The 24547-nt window shown below is 45.6% G+C and overlaps 1 protein-coding gene across 1 annotated transcript in view; it reads left to right on the forward strand.

Moving 5' to 3' along the window:
• aldh1a3 (aldehyde dehydrogenase 1 family, member A3) overlaps positions 1-24547 on the forward strand; it is a 164087-nt gene that overhangs the window by 62116 nt on the left and 77424 nt on the right. Inside the window, exon 3 of the mRNA XM_078530494.1 lies at positions 748-888. Coding sequence (XP_078386620.1) covers positions 748-888 — 141 coding nt within the window. The remainder of the gene's footprint in view (positions 1-747; positions 889-24547) is intronic.

The raw sequence follows: 24547 nt of genomic DNA on the forward strand, positions 1-24547 counted from the left end.
CAGTAACCCCTGAGGAGGGGGTCACGGAAAAATCAGCCAAGGTCTTTGAGCTATAACGCTCGACACGTCCGAGGAAGCCTCCTGAGAGACTTGTAAATAGTTATTCATGTAAATAACTGGGATGTTGTGAATCTTGTCAAATGTACTTTCAAGTAAAGGGGGAGGGATGTGTTAAAGTGGAGTACGACGTACCTTTAAGAGAATGTAGTTAACTGATCACGTGCCTGTATCGACCAATCGCTCTACAGCAGGGGCTATTTGGGTGGCTGTAAGTCTAGAGCTGGAGGTGATTGAACAAACACACATGGTGTTAGTGCTCCGTTCTTAGTTCCAATAAGCCTCCAGTCTTTGTTCAGTTAATCGGTCTCTCTGCCTATTTCAAGCACCAACTAACGTGTTAATATCAAGGATGCATCTCACACTCACCGGACACAGTGAACTGGATAACCTAAAACATAAAACTTTCAACACATACTTTGTGCTGAGTTGTCTTAAACTTGAAGCAAATGATCCCCAGGTGCCCAAACTGAGCCAGTGTCTAATTAGGTTGTAATCTGTGTACACCATATGCAGATGGAGTCAGCAGTCTGCCCCTGTAAAGCGTCATTCGAGCCCTTTGCCTGGCCTCACTCCAGAAACCCAAAGCTGCATCAGGCTCTGCTGTCCAGGTGTATATTTTGTTTTCATATAGTGTCATTGCTGTAATGACACCACATTAACCTCCTGTTTCTGCTCTTTGTTTACCAGGCTGATGTGGATAAAGCAGTGGAGGCTGCAAGAGTAGCATTCCAGCAAGGCTCCCCATGGAGAAATCTGGACACATCGGCCAGAGGAAGGCTCTTATGTAAATGGGCTGACCTCATTGAGCGGGACCGGCACATTCTGGCTGTAAGTGAGATCAGATAAAGTAAAATATACACACTTAAACCACAAATCATAGAATGATAGATAAGGAAATTAAACTTCAAAAATGGATCCTAGGCTGGCTTTCAGTCCCAGTACTTTAACAATGATTAAATGCTGTACTTTTCAAATCAGCCAGTTTTCAGTGAACCTGCACTTTTATCAATTATTCCATAAAGGATGTTAGACAGGAATTATGACTTGTTTTATGTCTTAGGGCAATACTCCTGACATTGAATAATGTGCACAGAAACTATGATGCAATAATTATTAGCATTAATTAGTAATTATTACTACAACAATATTGTATTTAGTGGTACTGTGATATCTTGAAGAATTCAAACACTGCTTCTTGGACAGTATAAAAATGTTGTATTTGTAAATAAATATCAGAAAATGACATTAAGGACCCATCCAATATGGTTAAATAATGCACCTCATCTGTCAGATGACGAATAGTCTATAAGGTTGGCATGCAGACAATCCTGGAATTAATGCCAGATTCTGTATCAGATTCGCTTACCCAAACCTGTCTGCAAATTTCCTGTGGAGTTAACCTGCCTACGCTGGAACATAAGGGCTGGCATAAAAGAGGGGAAACACAGTGCATCTAAAAGGTTAAGAGTGAATGAGTGGGCTGCTCTCACCTGCCCTGGAACCTCATGCTCAGAGTGTCCTCCCTCTGTCTCTTCTCTTCCATTATTGGGCAGAACCAGGGTTCCTATTTGCAAGGGCATTCCAGCTGCTTAATCTTTCCCTGGGGGTTGAGACTGGATTCCAAAACAATTTGGATGCAATGAGACTGGAACCACTTTAAAAATTTCAAAAACAGTTCGCTAAGACAACTTCTGTCAAACTCCAGTCATCACAATGATTGCCAACATCGGGTGGCTTTGGGCTGTGCTGTGCCTAAACCTTTGGGTATAATATTACACCATTGCGTTACAGGGATAAATATGAATAGCTCCCCTCACTATCCCCGCACCCCACAATATCAGAGCCAGGAAAAAATGAACTACATTGTGATATAGTCACGTGGTAATCCGGAACTTGAGGATTGCTGACAAAAGAGACATGCTGTCAAAGATTTTCATCTTACGCTCATCAGGACAGATGCAGGATAAACCAGCAGTAAAAGGAACAACAACTTATACTGCATGAGAAGAGAGTGATGATTGGTTGGCAAGTGGACTCTGAGTGATAGCAGCATTGCCACGGAGAATGCTGCAGTGAACAGTTAACTGCCAAGCTTTTTTTTCAAATTCAGTCCTGGCGGGTCAATTCTAACTAGTCAAGGCATTGCCATGGGCAATGAAGGAGAGAATGGCTGACCCCTAAGCTTTTGTTTATTTGGAAAAGATGTAATGCGTGGACATGCTCCTTCTGTTTACAAAGGACGGGGCCCTGTGTGTGAATATATGTAGCTTCTAGCATGTGTAATTGAGCCGCACTGTGAGTCAGACTGATAATCTTAAATTGGTTTTCAGTGTAATTCTTCGCACACGGGTTGGTTGGGTATGGTCAGTACCTTGCCTTTTGCAAATGGTCATGCTGTTTGATATGAATTTTAGTGCCATTGTGATGCTAGGTATGTAGGCCATATGTCCCAATGATTGGCGAATCATATCAAGTTAGAGTTTTTTTACTCATTCACAGAATGTGGGTGAGGATATTTTGTGATTACTTGTCCTTGATAAGGTGGTGGGCTTTCATTTTGAACCATAATGTTCCATTTGGTGAATGTGCTGTTAAGTTGGGTTCCCGGGGTATTGACATAGTGATGATGAAGAAACGATGATAAATGTCCAGATCAGGATGCTGTGTGAGTTGAAGGTGATGGTGTTCCCACGGATTTGCAGCTCTTATTCTTTTTGGTTTAAGAGTTTGCAGGGGAGGGAGGTGCAGTTAAAGTAACCTTGCGACTGTGAGTTATTGCAGGGCAACCTGCAAATTGTACAGGCAGAGTGGGCTGGAGGTGAAGGGGCTGGATACTGAGAACACTGGCTTTGATTGAGTAAACCTTGCTATCCTGGGTGGTATCGGGTTTCTTGAGCATTGTTACAGTTGCACCCTTCCAGGCGAGTTTTCTATTGCACACCTGCCTGGAGCCTTGTGGCTGTGTGGGTTCAGGAGGTCAATAACAACACCAACAACAACTTGTATTTATCTATATATATATATATATATATATATATATAGTGCTTTATATTAATTTATAATTTATAATTTATACTTATATAGTGCTAAAGCAATTTATATAGAGCTAATATGATAAAAGAAGGCAAGGTGCTTCACCAGAATGTTAGCAAATAAACTGTGGTGCCATGCCCATGTGTGATACTTATGAAAATGACCTCGGTCAAATGGTTTGGCCAAAGAGGTCATTTTTAAGGAGCATCTTAAAGTAGGAAAGAGAGGTAGAGAGGCCAAGAGGCCTAGTGAGAGAATTCCAGAGCTAAGAGCCCAGGCAGCTGAGGGCAGAGCCAGCGATCGTGAAGTGATTAAAATCAGGGATGCTCAAGAGGCCGGAATTCCATGATCTTGGAGGATTGTGGGGCAGAAGTAGATCAGAGAGTTAGGAAGGGATGGGGACTTGGAGGGATTTGAAAACAAGGATGAGAATTTTAAAATTAGCGTTGCTTTATCAGGAGCTAATGTTGGCCAGTGAGCACAGGGGTGATAGGGGAATCGGTTAAGACACCAGCAGCAGAGGTTTGGATGACCTCAGGTTTACAGAGAATATAATGTGGGAGACCGGCCAGGAGTGTTTCGGGACAGTCGAGGGTTTCAGCAGTAGATAAGCTGAGGCAGGGATGGAGTCTGGTGATGTAATGGAGGTGAAAATAGTCTGTCATAGTTATTGCATTGTGTCAAATGTGACACCAAGGTTACACACAGTCTGGTTCAGTCTCTGACAGTTGTCAGGGAGAGGGATGGAGTCAGTCGCTAGGGAACAGAGTTAATGGTGACAACAGAAGACAATGGCTTTGATCATCACTTGCAGGAAATTTCTCCTCTTCCAGTACTGGATGGATAAGATGTCTGACAATGTACAGAGAGTAGAAGTGTTAAGAGAGATGATAGTGAGGTAGAAACTGAACATGTGGAAACTGAGCATACAGAATACTAAATAAGAATAAATAAATAATTATCAGCTGAGGCCTGGGTGCTCTTCAGGTTCTGCAGTGGGTTAACATCAGTTACTCCATTAGCGGAGGATTCCTGAATGTGCTGATTACACAGTCTTCAGCTCCACTCCTGACCTTATGAAGGAGAGAATAAGCCAGAACTTTGAAGGAGGGCTAATCCCAGTCGGATTCCTTTTCACTTACCCAGGTCGGGAGCCGCACAGAATCACAGAATGTTACAGTGCAGAAAGAGGCCATTCAGCCCATAGTGGCTGCACCAGCTCTCCAAATCAGCAACTCACTCAGCGCCATTCCCCCACCTCCTCCCTCTAACCCTGCACATTCTTCCTTTTCAAATAACAGTCTAATTCCCTTTTGGATGCCTCGATTGAACTCGCCTCCACTGCACTCAGGCAGTGCATTCCAGAACTTAACCACTCACTGCGTGAAAAAGACTTTCCTCACATCAATTTTGTCTCTTTTACCAATTACTTTAAATCGCTCTTGATCCTTTCATGGGTGGGAACAGTTTCTCCCTATCTACTTTGTCCAGACCCCTCATGATTTTGAATATCTCTATCCAATCTCCTCTTAGCCTTCTTTTCTCTAAGGAAAACAGTCCCAGCTTCTCCAATCTATCTTCATAACTGAAGTTCCTTATCCCTGGAACCATTTTTGTGAATCTTTTCTGCACTCCCTCCAATGCCTTCACATCCTTCCTAAAGTGCAGCCCCCAGACCTGGAAGCAACAATCCAGCTGAGGCCAAACTAGTGGCTTCAACAAGTTCAACATAACCTCTTTGCTCTTGTACTCTAAGTTCCTAATAATAAAGCCCTGGATACTGTATGCTTTATTAACTACCCTCTCAACCTGTCCTGCCACTTTCAATGGATTATGCACATATGCACCCAGGTCCCCCTGCTCCTGCATCCCCTTTAGGATTGTACCCTTTATTTTATATTGTGTCTCCATGTTCTTCCCACCAAAATCAATCACTACACATCTCTCTGTATCGAACTTCATCTGTCACCTGTCCGCCCACTCCACCAACTTGTCTCTGTCCTTTTGAAGTTCTACACTGTCCTCCTCACAGTTCACAATGCTTCCAAATTTTACATCATTCACAAACTTTGAAATTGTGCCCTGTACACCAAGGTCATTAATATACATCAGGAAAAACAATGGTCCCAACACTGACCCCTGGGAAACTCCACTACAAACCTTCCTCCAGTATGAAACACATTCATTAGCTATTCCTCTCTGTGTCCTGTCCTTGGGAATGGTTAACGACTATAGTCGTTTTCTCTCAAATGTGTCGACAGTACTGGCTCCATTATACAGGTTATTCAAGAAAAACCACAGGTGGACTTGGACAGCCTCACAACAACAGGCTTTCACAGCAGTAAAGCAGTTACTACATTCATCTGCCCCGTTGGTACATTTTGACCCTAAGAAAGAATTGATTTTAACCTGCGATGCATCCCCTATCGGAGCAGGGGTAGTATTCTCTCACCAGATGGTAGATGGCTCCGATTGGCTACGTCTCAAGAACACTCAGTGTGGCAGAACGAAGATACTTACAAATAGAGAGAGGCTTATCCATTGTAATTGGCATTAAGGAATTCGACCAATACATCCATGGTTGCCACTTAACCATCGTATCCAACCACAAGCCACTACTAGGCTTGTTCAGGGAAGACAAGGCAATACCCCCAATCACCTCAGCACACACCCAAAGGTGGGTACTGATTCTAGCTGCTTATGAATATACTTTTATCCACCGGCTGGGAAGCCAGATTGCCAATGCTGACACACTGAGTCGATTACCTCTAAAGGACGGCAATGTGAATATCCCCATCCCTCAGGAACTAGTTTTGTTATTAAACTTTCTGGATTCATCGCTAGTGAATGCCAAACAGATCAGAGAATGAACAGACCACGACCCAGTTTTGTCTCACATCAGGGAACAAGTCTTGCAGGGATGGTCTAACGAGCCACAGTCTGGCGAAATGAAGCCCTATTTTAATAGGAGATATGAGCTCACCTGCCAGGATGGCATCTTGCTGTGGGGAGTGAGAGTCATTGTGCCTCCCAGCGGAAGATAACCATTATTGATAGAATTGCATAGCGCTCACCCTGGCATTTCCAGGATGAAAATGTTGGTGCGCACCTACTTATGGTGGCTGGAGATAGACACTGAAATCGGAAACATGGTCAAGAGCTGCAGGCAGTGCCAACAGGTACAGAAATTGCCTCCTTCTGCTCCACTGCATCCCTGGGAATGGCCAGGAAGGCCATGGGTCCCCCTCCACATTGACCACGTGGGGCCTCTTTTGGGCACAATGTTCCTTGTACTTATAGACTCTCACTCCAGATGGATGGATGTTTATGAGGTGAGATCGCCCACATCCGCCACCACCATAGACAGATTGCATCAGAGTTTTGCGATACATGATTTACCAGGGGTAATAGCGTCTGGCAATGGAACACCATTCACTAGCAGGGAATTCCAAAGATTTGCGAGACTCAATGGCATAACACATGTCAAGACCTCTCCACACCGCCCTGCACCCAATGGGTTGGCTGAGAGGGCAGCCCAGACATTCAAGGTCGGAATGAAAAAACTAGAGGGGGATTCTATAGCAATGAAGTTATCCCGCTTCCTGCTCAGCTATAGGACTACGCCACGTACGACCACTGTTATTGCCTCCGCAGAGTTATTAATGAAGAGACGTCTCAGGACACGGTTAAGCATCATAAGGCCAAATTTAGGGGAGAGGGTAGAGAGAAGTCAGGAGGCCCAGAAAAAAGAACATGATTACCAGTTGTGAAAGAAACTTCACTGTAGGGGAAGCCATTTTCGCGAAGTAGTTTGGAGATGGACCCAAATGGCTATCAGGTGAAGTCAGTGCTCTGACAGGACCCCTGTCTTACCATATATCGGCTGAAGGTTGGATAATCAGGAGACATGTAGTAACCTCAGGAAAAGGGAAACAGATCCACGCGAAAAGGTCCTGTTGGAGTCTACACCATTGGTAGAAGGAACTCCTTTTGCTTTGGAAGTATCTGTACAGCCCGCTGAGCCTGAAAGAGTTGAAGAGGCAAATTTGCAGGTCCCTACTGGGGAATCAAGTGGACAGATAACTCCTGAGAGAGAGGCCTCAGATAAACCATCCGAAGTTGTAGAACTACAACGGTCAACACATTTGAAAAAGCCTCCAGAGAGATTGAATTTGTAAATAGTTTATTTACTTAAATGGTTATTATATTGTAAAATGTACTTTTCAAGTAAAGGGGGAGGGATGTGGCAATCTGAGGTGTAATAGACCTTTAAGAGACTGTGAGCAGATTGACCACGTAACTGTAAAACCCAATAGCTGTGTAGCGCGGGCTACCATGTTAATGTTAGTATAGAGTAGGGTCTGGTTGGAGAAGCACACATCATGTTAGTGCTCTGTTGTCTGTGTAAATAAATAGTATGTGCTTCATTTCATATAGGTCTGTGAGTCTGCAGTACATTGTAATCGACTTACTTGCTAATAGATAAGTGTGCAACTGGCTTGTGAGCAAAGCGACCCCAAAGTAAAACATCTCCCCACTTCCCAGGTTAAACTGTCTGGCCTGTAGTTGCTTAGCTTATCCTTACACCCTTTTCTGAATGAGGGTGTAACATTTGCAAATCTCCAGTCCTCTGGGACCACCCCTGAGTCTAAGGAAGGCTGAAAATGGCCAGTGCCTCTCCAATTTCCACTCTTACTTCCCTCAGTGCCTCATGCAGTCCTGGTGCCTTATCCACTTTAAGTACAGAGAGACTATCCAATACCTCTTCCTTATCAATTCTAAACCCTTCTAGTGTGTGAATTACCACCTTTTTCACCCTGGCCTGGGTAGCATCTACTTCCTTGGTGAAATCTTCATTTCTGTCTCTTTTTTCACCCAGGGAGCTCTGGATTTGTCACCCTACTTTTCCCTTTCGAGAGAATATACCTTGACTGTGCCCGAGTCATCTCTTCTTTGAAGATAGCCCATTGTTCAGCTACCATTTTTCTGGCCAACTTTGACTCCAATTTATTCAGCCCAGGTTGATTCTTACCCTGTTGAATTTAGCTTTCCCCCAGTTAATTATTCTTACTGTGGATTCTTCAAATGTGCTTTTCCTGAATACATTCCTTTCCTTTTCAGAATACATTCATGCTTAAGTTTCCCTCAGAGATTCCTTCAAATAATAGTCGATAAAAAGGAGTAATGATTCATCAGTTGAGGTGGGGAGGCAGTAGGTGGTGATCAGCAGACAGCTTCCTTGACCTTCTTTGACCTGAAGCCATGAGGCTTCATGGGGTCTGGAGGACTCCAATGGCTATCCTCAGCTGACGGTAAATCATGATACCCCCACTTCTGGTGGTCTGTTCCACAAGTGGAAATGGAAATACCCAGGGATGCTGATGGAGGGATTTTGGATGTTGCTTGATAGATATATCATGTTGTTGCTTGACCAATTGTAAGAACAGCTGTCTCAATCATGATGTCAATGCAAAGGATTTTGCTGGTCCTAGAGATTGCCTTGTTCTTAAGTTAATAAGCCTGGGGCATTTCAATAAGTATGCACAATCATCTCTTTAATAAACTTTATAGCTTACTAGGCCATTAAGAGTCAACCATGCAGTGCAGATTGGAGTCACGTATAGGCCAGACTGAGTTAGGCCAGCATGCTCCTTTCTCTGAAGGATATAAGTGAACAAATCAGATTTTTACAATTACCTTTAATTTTCCGGTATTATCTCACAAATTATCAGATTTATTTAATTTGATTTCATAACTATCAGGGTGGAATTGAACTTGTGACCTCAGAGTTGCTGATCCAGGACTATAATCGTTCAGATACGGTATCTAGTTTTTAATGAGATGCCATCTGGGTGTAATCCATTTGAAGGTCTCACTCTTTTATGAGTTCCACAATCAGACAGCATCAAGTGCAGAAGAAACTATTAGGGTTAATCGAATAACACAATTATCCCACATCACAGCACAAGATGTCAATTTCAATTAATTTCCACCAGATAAAGGCAGGTTGCTGCTGGGATACTTTTTCATGAAACAAAGGCCCTTCCAAAATTAAAGGAATGACAGACAATGAAGCATCTGAGGATTGGATAAACCCTTTTGTGTTAGCCATGGTTCTATTACTGAAAAAGAGAAAAATGATACAATCTCATTACAAGAGAAAAGTAGCATAGAGTCATTCAATAGCAAATAAATAGCTTCAAGTCAAGTTCAAACACACCTGGCCAGGAGCACATGGTGTGGTTCATCTGATCTGAAAACTCCAAGTTCTTTTCATGTCAACATGAATAAAACACACACCTAACTTTGATGATTGCAAACATTTGGTTTGTCAGCAACTATTGCTGTCATCATAAACCACATCAGTAGAGATAGCCTGTTAACACAGTGAGAAGCCATTCCAAATCAAGGGCTTGCATGTGACTAGAACCTGCTGCCCTTGATGCTACCTGTTTGTGGCTGCTCAGAATAAAAATGGGTTCACATTGTTCAGTAAGGGCACTGGCCCTGGGAATCCTTGTGTTCATGGATGTTAGTACACAGCAGTTGGGTATGCACTTATAGCAAAGCTGGTGGGGTGGGGGCACCTGTCATTTTGTGGGGGGGGGGTATGAAAACTTTCATTGACACTGTGCTGTGTCACCTAGGAGCCAGTGTTGCTGGGTGAAGATCCGAATTGCGGCCAGAAGTGCTAGTCATGGCTCAGTGGGTAATACTTTCATCTCTGAGTCAGATGTTTGTCGGTTCAAGCCCCACTTCAAAGGCTTGAGCACATAATAGAGGTCAATGATTATAGAAACAGGAGTAGACTGCTTAGCCACTAGAAGCTGTTCCATGTGACTGATCTGCAAGCTAACCCTATTTACATACCAATCCCTTAATACCTTTGGGGAACAATAATCTATCATTCTGAGATATAAAACATACAATTGATCTGGCATCAATTGCCATTTGTGAAAAAGAGTTCTAGACTCCTACCATCCTGGAGAGAAGCATTTCCTAATTTCATTCCTGAACAATCTGGCTCTAATTCTTAAACGATGTCCCTCAGTCCTAGATTCTCCAGCCAGTGGGACTGGTTTCTCTCTATCTAACCTATCTGATCCCCTTTAATACCTTGAAAACTTTGATCAAATCACCCCTTAACCTTTTAAATTCCAGGGAATAGGCTATGCGGCTGTCTACTATTTAGCCCTGAAGTTTGAGTTTCTGCAGTTCTACACTGAGAAACATGCACAGTCTTGGTCTTGGGGCTAGAATTTGGAAGACCTCCCCACTTTTCCCTCCTTTCCGGCTAATGACAGAATGTAGTCAGGTGCAGGGGCTAATCCGATGCTGTACAAATAAGGGAAATACATAAGCTGACAGGAGACTGAGAGGAAGCCCCTGTGCTGTCTCAGATCCCGAGGAGCAGGTAGCCACTGAAACTCCTTGACTAGCTCAGGCCCCAAGGATTAGCTATTTAGGCAATGCACCCTGAGTACAGCTCTGCCTGTGGTTCTTAAAACATGCACAGCCCTGAATATTTGTGTTTTAGAGTTGCTTCAAGCTGCCCAGGATGATTTGACAGGAGTGAAGCATTCCTCAGTGCACTGATGCTTATCGCTGGAGCTCTTGCTAAAGTATATGCCCAGCAATGAACACCTTGGCACAAAGCCATAGCCACAGACACCGAGGAAGCTAGGATTCTTTGACATCTGTAGTTTCCCAAGGGTATAGGGTATCATTGATTATACGCATGGGTCCATTCAGCCTTGATGGGGCCAAGCCTTGCCTTAGAGATATAGAAAAGTGTATTAGTCAATGAGGAGATAATAGTCATTCTGCAGATCTTCCTACTGATGGAGCTGTACCCTGAGCTGGATCATTCCTGAATCTTCAGTGCACCTATTTCAAGGTGATAAAGGTTGAATGAATGAGTACTGGATTAGCCCAGCTCTGCTGTTTGACCTGAGATGATGAGCACTGTGCTAATCAATAGGGCTCAGAAGTGTTGTAATGAGGTGCAGGTGAAAACAAGGACAGTGTTTTGGATTCCTAGACCAATGATTCTTCTGCTAAGCAGTTGATCAACCTCCCACTTCTGGGTTGACTCCACTGACTGAGAGGGAGCAAGGGCACTGGTAAGCTGTAGTAGACATGTTGTATAGTATTTGCAGAAATGCCAGCAATGTATGTGAGCCCCATAGCCACTCGATGACTGATGAGAGTCTTATCAACCTCTTATCCAACACCATTCTTACACAGACCTACATAGTTCTGGGTGAGGACACCTCATCTGTAAAGGGTCGAGAACAATTGCAGCAGAAATATTTGGACACTGAATTACCATCATCGAGTCTTCCCACAGGTACGGAGGATTGGGCCACATCCTTCCAAGGACAACATGCTGAATTATCAAAGGAGAGGAAGATTAAGGGCAGAAATTTTCACTCGGTGGGCAGGCGCACGCCCAACCCGCTCGAGCGTGAAATGACGCGCGTTGATGTCAGCCGAGCATGCCGACGCCAACGCCAACGCGCAGTGGCGCAATAGATCGGTCGGTGGGCAAGCGCCAGAGTCGGCACCGCACCCACCGACAACTATAAGGCCTGTTAAGGCCATTAGGTTATCAATTAAATTAAATTTTTCACTGCCTGTCCAGCCTCACGGTTAGCGGGCAGGCGAAATGGCCAAATGGCCTTTGCATTTTTTGGAAACCTCATCCACGGGTGGGATGAGGTCACCGAAAGCAAATAAGAATAAAATAAAAACTTTAATTTTTCATAAAAACATGCCCCTGCTCACGTGACAGAGTTTTATTACAGTTTTTATTTTTAAAAATATTTTCTTTTATATCTCTTCATCTGCTACTACTCTCTGATATATCCTCCTTATCAGTTAATGCTTCTCTACTTCCCACTGCCAGTCCCTCTCCTCTCCACTCTGAGTTTCCCCTCAGGTTCCCAAACCGTGCCAATCTCATTTAAACCCTCCCCAACAGCACTAGCAAACCTCCCCATGAGCTCTGGGGACCCAGATTTGAATCTCACCATGACAAATGGTGAAATTTGAATTCAAATAATACCTGGAATTAAGAAGTCTGATGGTGACCATGAAACCATTGCCGATTGTTGTAAAAACCCATCTGGTTCACTAATGTCCTTTAAGGAATGAAATCTACCGTCCTTACCTGGTCTGGCCTACATGTGACTCCGACCTACAGCAATGTGGGTAACTCTTTAGTGCCCTCTGAACAAGGGCAATTAGGGATGAGCAAGAAATGCTGACCTGGCCCACATCCCATGAATGAATAAATTAAGAAAAAACATTGGTCCCGGTCCTGTTAAGGTGTAATCTGCCCTTCCTGTTCAGGTCCCACCCGCCCCAGAACTGGACCCAGTGCCTCAGAAATCTAAAGCCCTCCCTCCTACTCCACTTTTTCAGCCATGAGGTGAGTATTGGAGAGCCCTGCCTGGGTGACAGGGGAGGGTAGAAGGTGTGGAGTGAGTTTGGAAAGTGACCTGCTCCATTGTTGTATTCTCTATTATACAACACTGTCCCTCTGAAACTGCGATACTTCGAAATGGGAGGAGGCTCTTTTCGGGTGGGTGGGGTTCAATCAGCACAATTCCAAACATCTGAACCTCATCTTTAGGATGCCTAGTGTCAAGACAATGGTGGCCCTTGTGGAGGTACGTGTGGCTCTGTACCTCTCCTCAGCAGCACTCTGTAGACGGTGAACTGGTATCATCAGCCAGGTCTTCTCGAGCTATCCATTGTCCCCGAGGAGTCAGCCCTGCAATCGCCGAGATCCTTCAGAAACGTCTGGCTCCCGGGAGTGGGTCAGAATGTTGGAATTGTGAGAGCTCCCTGGGAACCGAGCCCAAACATGCAGGATCCGTCTTCTGTGATCACATATCAGCTGCACATTCAAAGAGTAGAAACAATTCCTGTTGATAAATGTGACTGGCTGATGCCAGGAAGCTCTCAAGGCCACATGTGTGCAGTCCAGAGCACTCTAGTGAACATATTCTTTGCAGATTTAGCTCCACCTCAGAGCCACCAAGCCAGTGCTAAACCCTGTGCCTGGCTTCCGTCTAACGTGGCATCCCCACCCCCACCCCTTCTTGGAGGACCAGAGGTGAATGTTCCTCCCGTTCAGACATGACTGCGCCTGGAGACATTACTCTTTGACCAGGGCCATGGGAGAGAAACCTCCCTCAGACACTATTCCACTTGCCTCCATTACCCTCGACACTCGATAGAGAGACCGTTGCATTGGCAGCACAAAAAGACTAACCACATGAGCCCTTGTCAGTCAGGGCAATTCACCTGGGAGATGGAGGTTTGGAGTCGGGAACTTGTTGCTGTTCACCAGCTGTGCCCCTCGGAGACATCGACCTCCCTCCCTCCCTTCATCCCTGCCTCTGACTGCAGCTGATAACAAATGGCTCAGAATGAACGGCAGCTCCACACTTTGCTGGGATCTCGTGTTATAAGATCCATGAGTCAGGAACAAACCTGCTGTTGTGTGGGCTTCACTATAGAGAGGAGAGCACAACTGAGCATCTTTGACACCCAGTTGCCTCATGGTGATTAGGGTGACCCTTTAGTTGCCCAATTGTGCTGAACTTGAACCCCACCCACCTGAAAAGAGCCTCCTCCCACTTTGAGGTATCGCAGTTTCAGAGGGACAGTGTTGTATAGTAGAGAATACAACAATGGAGCAGTTCACTTTCCAAACTCACTCCACACCTTCTACCCTTCCCCTACCACCCACCAACTTCCCCCCATCGCCCTTGACTCACCCAATATCACCAACGTTCCCTCCTCTGTCACCCTTGAACCTCCTCATTAACCTTGTACCTATAACCATCACCCTCCACATGCCCTCTCTCCCTTCCGAGCCTACACCCATTAATGTGCCCATGCCCACCCTGACCCCGACCTCTCCCGCTATCTGAGCCACCTGTTTCATCCTTTTCTGTGACCCCCCCTCAACAATGAAATTTTCAGCAACCCAACTATCACCCTGGACCTGTCTCCCTACCACATCCCACTCCCCCTCTCTCGCTGTGACTGTTCCCTCTGCTGCCCAATACTCTCAGTTCAATGCCCAGGACCCCACCGTACCAACCCTGCCCTCTAGGGCCGTCTCTCTCCCAACATCTCTGCCAATTCCCCCTCCCCACCCAAACCCCCAGACCCAGCAAGGCCCTTCCCTCCATCCCACATCCCTGCACCTTCTCATTCCCTCCCTGCCTCCCTCCCCCCCCGGGAAAGTCTGTCTTCCTTCCCCAGGCAGACTCCCTCCCTTCCCCCCAGCCCTGCCCCCCCTGTCCAGCCTCCACTCCCCTCCTCCCCACTGATGCTACCTCCTGTGTCCATCCTCTGAGCAGCTTGTCCTTCCGGTACCCAATCTCAGTCAAGAGGCTGACAATTGTGAGTGGACCCCAAGAAGGCCAAGCAGTGGCTACTCACTTCAAAGCTGCAGAAGAGTCAAACTCGCCAGGTGCACCCCACTTATATACAGTCATAAATGTGACTTCTCATTCCTCACTGACAAGGAACTTAAATTTGGGGGGAATCTTAATTCTGACGAGCTGGCCTTTTACCCAGCATGCATGGCGGTTAATGTATGCAGCAGGACTTCCCAACATTGGTCATCAGGAAGCTCGACCCACCTTTACCCCATCTGGAAAGTTCTGAGAACTTAACTCCTACAGTTCACGCTGACGTTGGGAAACTGAGTTTTGGCCTCACGCCAAATTAACTCCCCTGCTCACCGAGCTTCCTGCTGCTGGCGAGACCGGAAGATTCCAGTCGATCTTTCCCACAATGTCCAGACAATCTCCTCCGTAGGAGCTGGGATATGTCTATCCCACCCGGTTAGTTCCTGTTGCCTCTGGTTCTGCGCCACCTTCTGCAGCAGAGATGGGCGTGTGCCAGTGAGTGTCGTGCAGTCTGTTTGGATGATGTGGCTGTCATGGTTGAGTAGCTGCCAGTATCTGCAGGTTGCCTGAAGTTTGCAGTGGTGCTAAATAGATGAGGGTTCTGTAAAGAATATAATGTTGGGTATAATGTACTGATTGATGGAGATTGTTGGGAGGTGAGTGATGGGGGTGTGGTACATTGAGCAGTGTGTGAGGCTGTTGGGGTAGTTGATAGGACCTGGCATTTGAAGAAACATTCACTGACCTTAAAGTAACCTAATGGGGAGGTGGTAACATAGCTGTAACGTCAGTGGACTAGGCAATGCTCTGGGAATGTGGGTTCGAATCCCATTATAGCAGCTGATGGAACTTAAATTTGTCTAATAAATCTGGAATATAAAGCTAGTCTCAGTAATAGTGACCGTGAAACTATCAATGATTGTTGTAAAAATCCATCTGGTTCACTAATGTCCTTTAGGAAAGGAAATCTGCCGCCCTTACCTGGTCTGGCCTACATGTGACTCCAGACCCACAGCAATGTGGTTGACTCTTAACTGCCCCCTGAAATGGCCCAGCAAGCCACTCAGTTCCAGGATTAATAGGAATCGGCAATAAGTGCTGGCCATATCAGCGATGCACAGATCCCATGAAAGAATGAGAAAAACTCAAGTGATGTCATTAAACTTCTTAGAGCACTGCATCCAGGTCCTTACTCTCCTGCTCTCCCTCCATGACCATCAGTTCTCCCTGCATTTCCATCATGTGTCAGGAGGGCTTCCTGCTCTCCCGATGATTCAGGATATTTCTCCTCCTTTCCACCTCCTCCAGTGTAGAGTCCAGAAAGCTCGATACTGGCTCTCTCCCATGCCAGAAACTGTGGTTTCCTCTACATTGGAGAGACCAAACGCAGACTGGGCGACCGCTTTGCGGAACACCTTCGGTCTGTCTGCAAGCATTACCCAGACCTCCCTGTCGCTTGCCATTTCAACACTCCACCCTGCTCTCATGCCCACATGTCTGTCCTTGGTTTGCTGCATTGTTCCAGTGAAGCTCAACGCAAACTGGAGGAACAGCACCTCATCTTCCGACTAGGCACTTTACAGCCTTCCGGACTGAATATTGAGTTCAACAACTTTAGATCTTGAACTCCCCCCTCCATCCCCACCCCCTTCCTGTTTCTTCCCCTCCCTTTTGTTTTTTCCAATAATTTATATAGATTTTTCTTTTCCCACCTATTTCCATTATTTTTAAATCTATAGCTTTTACGCCCTTTTAGTCTTATTTCACCCCACCCCCACTAGAGCTGTCTGTACCTTGAGTGTCCTGCTATCCATTCTTAATTAGCACATTCTGTTAGATAATATCACCACCTTCAACACCTCTTTGTTCTTTTGTCTGTGACATCTTTTGATTTTCTCCTCCTATCACTGCTTGCTTGTCCCAACAACCACCCCACCCCCTTCTCCACCGCCCCCCCCCCCACCTTAAACCAGCTTATATTTCACCCCTCTCCTATTTTTACTTAGTTCTGTTGAAGGGTCATGAGGACTCAAAACGTCAACTTTGCTCTTCTCCGCCGATGCTGCCAGACCTGCTGAGTTTTTCCAGGTATTTCTGTTTTTGTTTAGTAAGTTATTAAGCCCCCTGCTGAGGCAGCAGCCAATGAGCAGCAGAGTTACTCACAGAGATCATTACAATGTTCAGGCAGTGTGAAGTTGGAGTGTTGCCTAATTTCACTCAATGGGCCTGGGTCAATTACACATTGTGATCTCTGTAAAGTTCTTGGGAATAGTTTCTGTAAAGATATTCAGTCAGAAACATTCAGGATCAGAACTGCATGTGCTGTGACAACGTGAATCTCTTATTTCCTTCTCGACACCCTCTAGTGGTACACGTCTGTATGGTTGTCTTAAATGGACAAAATGTACAGCGTCATTATCAATCCACTATGTCTCTCCCTTTGTTAGTGATTGAGAAGTTTGGCATATTTCAATGGTTTGTTTCCAAGGCATAACATGAACATTCCATTTCACCAGTTGCACTATTACATATTCTAACTTGTATTAATTTAACAATGCAATCATGTACAATCAGCTGAAAGATTTCTTCACCAACTGAAGATAGTTCTCTTTGTAACATAATCACTTTAGTATGGGGGACGTTTTCTCTCATGAGAAGGATATTGTCTAACACAAGGTGTGGTTCCATTAAACTCGTGCGCCATCTGAGATGTCGATGTTGGAATCAGATTCAATGCTTATGAATAGTGTTTTCAGCGCTTTGAAGAATGACTTGTTTTGTGTGATGATTTGCAAACCCCATGCTTACCAGTAACCATTGATCCCATTGGGTTGGTCACAATAAATGATTGGATGTCTTTGAGGTGGTTTGCTTTCCAACATGACCATCACATTTCACAAGCAGTTTATTTCCTGCTTTTGGAAGTGTAACTCTAAATTTCATGTTTCACTCTCATTTGATCCTCCTGTTCTCGATTGTGTTCCCATGACCAAGCGAATCATTACCTCCATGGGGTAACTCAAAAAGACCTGTGTGCATGAGATATGCAAATACGAGTGTAGCCGGAGGATTTCCATTGGCCAAGCGAGGAGTCACCCTAAAATTGCGAAGAAAGCGATACAGTTGCTGCTTCCATGGCTTGCTGTCACTTTCACTGTAGTTGTCACTGTCACTGTAGCTGTCACTGTCACTGTTGCTGTAGCTGTCACTGTCACTGTCACTGTAGCTGTAGCTGTAGCTGTATCTGTCACTGTCACTGTCACTGTAGCTGTAGCTGTATCTGTCACTGTCACTGTAGCTGTCACTGTCACTGTCACTGTAGCTGTCACTGTAGCTGTAGCTGTAGCTGTCACTGTAGCTGTAGCTGTCACTGTCACTGTAGCTGTCACTGTAGCTGTAGCTGTAGCTGTCACTGTCACTGTCACTGCAGCTGTAGCTGTAGCTGTAGCTGTCACTTTCACTGTAGCTGTCACTGTAGCTGTAGCTGTAGCTGTCACTGTCACTGTAGTTGTCACTGTAGCTGTAGCTGTAGCTGTCACTGTCACTGTGGCTGTAGCTGTAGCTGTCACTGTCACTTTCACTGTAGCTGTCACTGTAGCTGTAGCTGTAGCTGTCACTGTCACTGTAGCTGTAGCTGTAGCTGTCACTTTCACTGTAGCTGTCACTGTAGCTGTAGCTGTCACTGTCACTGTAGCTGTATCTGTAGCTGTCACTGTCACTGTAGCTGTAGCTGTAGCTGTAGCTGTAGCTGTCACTGTCGCTGTCGCTATAGCTGTAGCTGTAGCTGTCACTGTAGCTGTAGCTGTCACTGTCGCTGTAGCTGTAGCTGTCACTGTCACTGTAGCTGTCACTGTCGCTGTAGCTGTAGCTGTAGCTGTCACTGTCACTGTAGCTGTAGCTGTAGCTGTCACTTTCACTGTAGCTGTCACTGTAGCTGTAGCTGTCACTGTCACTGTAGCTGTAGCTGTAGCTGTCACTGTCACTGTCACTGTAGCTGTAGCTGTCACTGTCGCTGTAGCTGTAGCTGTCACTGTCACTGTAGCTGTAGCTGTCACTGTCACTGTAGCTGTAGCTGTCACTGTCACTGTAGCTGTCACTGTCACTGTAGCTGTAGCTGTCACTGTCACTGTAGCTGTAGCTGTCACTGTCACTGTAGCTGTCACTGTCACTGTAGCTGTAGCTGTCACTGTCACTTTCACTGTAACTGTCACTGTCACTGTAGCTGTCACTGTCACTTTAGCTGTCACTGTCACTGTAGCTGTAGCTGTCACTGTCACTGTAGCTGTAGCTATCACTGTCACTTTCACTGTAGTTGTCACTGTCACTATAGCTGTCACTGTCACTTTCACTGTAGCTGTCACTGTAGCTGTCACTGTCACTTTCACTATAGCTGTCACTGTCACTTTCACTGTAGCTGTCACTGTAGCTGTCACTGTCACTTTCACTGTAGCTGTCACTGTTACTGTAGCTGTCACTGTCACTGTAGCTGTCACTGTCACTTTCACTGTAGCTGTCTGTCACTGTAGCTGTCACTGTCACTTTCACTGTAGCTGTCACTGTAGCTGTCACTGTCACTGTAGCTGCCACTGTAGCTGTCACTGTCACTGTCACTTTCACTGTAGCTGTCTGTCACTGTAGCTGTCACTGTCACTTTCACTGTAGCTGTCACTGTAGCTGTAGCTGTCACTGTCACTGTAGCTGTCACTGTAGCTGTCACTGTCACTGTAGCTGTCACTGTAGCTGTCACTGTCACTTTCACTGTAGCTGTCACTGTAGCTGTAGCTGTCACTGTCACTGTAGCTGTCACTGTAGCTGTCACTGTCACTGTAGCTGTCACTGTGGCTGTAGCTGTCACTGTCACTGTAGCTGTCACTGTCACTGTCGCTTTCACTGTAGCTGTCACTGTAGCTGTCACTGTCACTGTCACTGTAGCTGTCACTGTCACTGTCACTTTCACTGTAGCTGTCACTGTGGCTGTAGCTGTCACTGTCACTGTAGCTGTCACTGTCACTTTCACTGTAGCTGTCACTGTCACTGTAGCTGTCGCTGTCACTGTCACTGTCACTGTAGCTGTCACTGTAGCTGTCACTGTCACTGTAGCTGTCACTGTCACTGTAGCTGTCACTGTCACTGTCACTTTCACTGTAGCTGTCACTGTCACTGTAGCTGTCACTGTCACTTTCACTGTAGCTGTCACTTTCACTGTAGCTGTCACTGTCACTTTCACTGTAGCTGTCACTGTCACTTTCACTGTAGCTGTCACTGTAGCTGTCACTGTCAGTTTCACTGTAGCTGTCACTGTCACTGTCACTGTCACTGTAGCTGTCACTGTCAATGTCACTTTCACTGTAGCTGTCACTGTAGCTGTCACTGTCACTGTAGCTGTCACTGTCACTTTCACTGTAGCTGTCACTGTCACTGTAGCTGTCACTGTCACTTTCACTGTAGCTGTCACTGTCACTGTAGCTGTCACTGTCACTTTCACTGTAGCTGTCACTCACTGTCGCTGTAGCTGTCACTGTCACTGTAGCTGTCACTGTCGCTGTAGCTGTCACTGTCACTGTCGCTGTCGCTGTCACTAGCTGTAGCTGTCACTGTCACTGTCGCTGTAGCTGTCACTGTCACTGTAGCTGTAGCTGTCACGGTCACTGTAACTGTAGCTGTCACTTTCACTGTAGCTGTCACTGTCACTGTGGCTGTAGCTGTAGCTGTAGCTGTCACTGTAGCTGTAGCTGTCGCTGTAGCTGTCACTGTAGCTGTAGCTGTCGCTGTAGCTGTCACTGTCACTGCCACTGTAGCTGTAGCTGTCACTGTCACTGTCACTGCCACTGTAGCTGTCACTGTCACTGTCACTGCCACTGTAGCTGTAGCTGTCACTGTCACTGTCACTGCCACTGTAGCTGTAGCTGTCACTGTCACTGTAGCTGTAGTTGTCACTGTCACTGTCACTGTAGCTGTAGCTGTCACTGTAGCTGTAGCTGTCACTGCCACTGTAGCTGTAGCTGTCACTGTCACTGTAGCTTTAGCTGTCACTGTAGCTGTAGTTGTCACTGTCACTGTAGCTGTAGCTGTCACTGTCACTGCAGCTGTAGCTGTCACTGTAGCTGTCACTGTAGCTGTAGCTGTCACTGTAGCTGTAGCTGTAGCTGTAGCTGTCACTGTCACTGTCGCTGTCACTGTCGCTGTAGCTGTAACTGTCACTGTCACTGTCACTGTAGCTGTAGCTGTAGCTGTCACTGTAGCTGTAGCTCCTACTGTCACTGTCGCTGTCACTGTCGCTGTAGCTGTCACTGTTTCCAAGGTACACATAAATCTCTCAACTTGTCCACTAGAATTCCCTGGTTTTCAGAGGATGGTGTCATGGGCAGAATTTATGGGCAAAATTTTCAGGTTGGCAAGCAGGCACAATCGGTGGGTCTGGGAGCAGCTGGGGATCGGACCACCAACCATGATCGACCCCAGGCCATAATTTCGATTAACGGCCAGCCAGCGTGAAGCGAGCGCTGAAATGCTCAGTGCTGCTGGGGTGAGGGCGGGAGGAGGGCGGGCGCGGGAGGAGGGCGGGCACGGGAGGAGGGCGGGCGCGGGAGGAGGGCGGGGGCGGGAGGATGGCGGGGGCGGGAGGAGGGCGGGGGCGGGAGGAGGGCGGGCGCTGGAGGAGGGCGGGGGCGGGAGGAGGGCGGGCGCGGGAGGAGGGCGGGCGCGGGAAGAGGGCGGGGGTGGGTGAGCACAGAATGAAAGCTCCCTGAAGGCAGAGAACTGCCTCACGTAGCTGGAGACTTCAAACAATTAAATAAAGATTTTAAAATCAGAACAAAAATGTCCCAAGTACCACAAACATTCACCTGAACATATACATTATAAAAATGCTGTCCATAGATTTTTTTTAAAATTTAATAATGGAAACCTCATCCCACCCTTGAATGAGGTTTCATGAGAAATGCAAAGGCTGCGTGGCCGATTCACTGGTCCACCAGCCGTGAGATTGGACAAGCCATGAAAAAATGGGGACAGTTTCAACTTTAATGGGCTTAATTGCCCTCTTAATTGTCAGCGGGAATGCTTTCCAATTCCTGTGTGCACCCGCCGACTGAAATATCGCGCGAGTGCAGGATGACATTGGGACGCTCACCCATCGTCATCACGCGCTATTTTACACTCAAGCGGGTAAGGCGTGTGCCCACACACTGACCTGAATATTCTGCCCTATGTGTTTTCTTACTGCCTGTGATCACTATGTTTGTATGTATGTGTGTTTTCTTACCCTCCGAGTGAGTGTCCCAATCTAAACAATTACCAGCAGCAAGCTTATTGTGAGTTTTTGTTTAAGAAAGGTTGTTTATTACACTTGCCCCAGAGGTTTAAAAATGCAACGTCTCACTCACTTGACTCACACACATAAAGATTAGATACAGATGAAGGTAAAATAATACAATTACAATGTACGATTGTCTCAGTCTACTTCATGGCAGGCCTGTAGTTTCTTAGACGAGTTGGTGCTTTAGTTGAAGTGAAGGTCTTGTAAAGCAGAGGATTCTCAGCTAGCTATGAATCTTATTGTAGTCAAATAGCCAGGATGTTGGTTCTCAGGTGAACCCAAATTTGGAACAGGTTTGGAGGGGGGGACTTCCTTCTCCCACTTCAAGGATTTCTGTTTATTGCCTTGGCTGCTGAGATGGTTCATAGCTGGTTCGATGGCTTTTTGATAGATCTCAGTCTGCAAAAATTCTCTTGCTGTTATTTTAAAAGCAGGCAGCAAAGTGGCTTCCTCACCCTGTGACTTTACATGTTCAAAGTTCTTTTTCCAAAAAGTGGTGGCGGGTTGATTACGCATCTTGTATTGTCAATTGACACCTTAAGATTCACATTCGTCTAACACACATTGAGTTTTTTTTGTCCATGGTAAAACAGAAAGATGAGCTGGCTGGAATGCTATAGTTCTTTTGTTGCTGGTCTATCCTTAAACAAAGGGATGTGTGAATTCCCCTGATGCCTGTGAATGCCCTCATTTGATTAGGTATTTACTTGAGACTCAGGATTGTGCAGAGATCAAAATGCCAAAGATCACATGATTTACAGCTTACATTTTAATAGTCTGTATTCAACATTTTAAATTATGGACTCAAAGTTCTTAATATACTGGAACATGATAATGGGGAAACGCTGAAATTTGTTGAACTGTTTATCTTCCATGACATTGACAGCTGCTGCTGTATCTGTGGGACCGTGTATATCCAAGCAGCCAATGGTCATTGACCCACTTGACTGGTTGCTGTGTCCAAAAGAAAACACAGAAATATATCCAGGGTCAACACCTCTACATTAGCTACATTCTCTCACCTTCTCGCTGGGGTACACGGACTTCTGCTGGAATTGGTCTTGGTAGGTGATTTTGCTGATGAGCGACAAGCTTGAGCAAAGTGGTTTGAATTTTCAGAAGCATTACGCTGTTTGCCAGTAGCGAGACTCTCTGCCCAGTGTGGGTAAGCACTGCCACAGTGGAACCAATCGCTGGAAAAGTTGCTACTCTGTTTGTGAGACTGCTGTAATTGTTTTATGTTTTCCTGGGCGATGAACAGTGTTCACAGGAGTTGGACTTGGAGTGGGGTACTTACTATTGACATCCTCAACTTCACTAGCTCTGGACTCTGAAAGTGATACTGATCTTTCTAACTCCAACAGCTCTAGCAGCTTTTGCCTTTCCCAAGTGCTTTTCAACATAGTTTACTAGAGAGACAACCTTCGATTATTTGTGTTTTGATTTCCCATTCGACATGTTCAGCATTACTGAAGTCATACTTGGTTTCTAGTTGTCTCAATCGTGTGCAATATTGGTCAATTGTCTCATTTACTCCTTTTTTACTGCACCAGAAGACAACTGTTTTGTAACATTGTCTTCTTCTTAGGTGTAAAATAAATTGTTCATGCATCCTGTGCTGAGTCATCATCATTTTGACCAGGAGCAAGTGTCTTAGAGACAGCATCAAATTCAAAGAAAAAGCATTGCAATATTACAAAGATCAGTGACAGGGCAGAAGATTGAGCAGATTTTCGAAATCAGCAAAGAATGACGAAAAATAATGAGGAAGAAATTAGAGTCTGAATGGAAGCTAGCTAGAAATACAAACACAGGTGTTAAGAGTTTAAGTACTTAAAAAAGAGAGGAGTTACTAAAGTGAGCGTTGGATCCTTAGAGAGTGAAACTGGAGAATTAATAATGGGAGACCAGGAAATGGCAGAAGCAATGAACAGATATACAAACATATCAACATAAGAAATAGGAGCAATAAGCCATTTGGCCCCTTGAGTCTGCTCCGCCATTCAATAAGAGCATGGCTCATCTGTTTGTGTTTTGAGTTCTAAATGCCCATCTACCCCCGATAACCTCCCTTGCCTAACAAGAACCTATCTACTGCTGCCTTAAAAGTACTCAGTGACCCTACTTCCACTGCCTTCTGAGGCAGCGAGTTCCAAAGTTGCACAATCCTCTGAGAGTAAACATTTCTCTTCTCTGCCCTATAAAGGTGACGCCTAGTTTTATAACTGTGCCCCTTAGTTCTTGACTCACCCACAAGAGGAAACATCCTTTCCATATCCACCTTGTCGAGACCATTTAGGATCATACATATTTCAAACAAGTCATCTCTCACTCTTCTAAACTCCAGTGGAAACAAGCCCAGTCTGTCCAACTTATCTTCATAAGACAACCCACTCATCCCTGATATCAATTTAGTAAACCTCCTCTGCACCGCTTCCAATGCATTTACATCCTTCCTTAAGTCAGGAGTCCAAAGCTGCACTCAGTAGAAGACACAATAATCATCCCAAGAATACTTGAAAATCAAGAGGCAAAATAGAGGGAGGAACTTAAAATAATCAGTCACTAGGGAAAAGGTACTGGGAAAACTAGTAGAACTAAAGGTTGAGAAGTCTGCTGGACCTGTTGGCCTTCATCCTAGAGTCTTAAAAGTAGTGGCCATAGAGACAGTGGATGCATTGGTTATGACCTTCCAAATTCC

Source organism: Cetorhinus maximus, chromosome 26, assembly GCF_964194155.1.
Source record: "Cetorhinus maximus chromosome 26, sCetMax3.hap1.1, whole genome shotgun sequence".
Classification (NCBI taxonomy): Eukaryota; Metazoa; Chordata; class Chondrichthyes; order Lamniformes; family Cetorhinidae; genus Cetorhinus; species Cetorhinus maximus.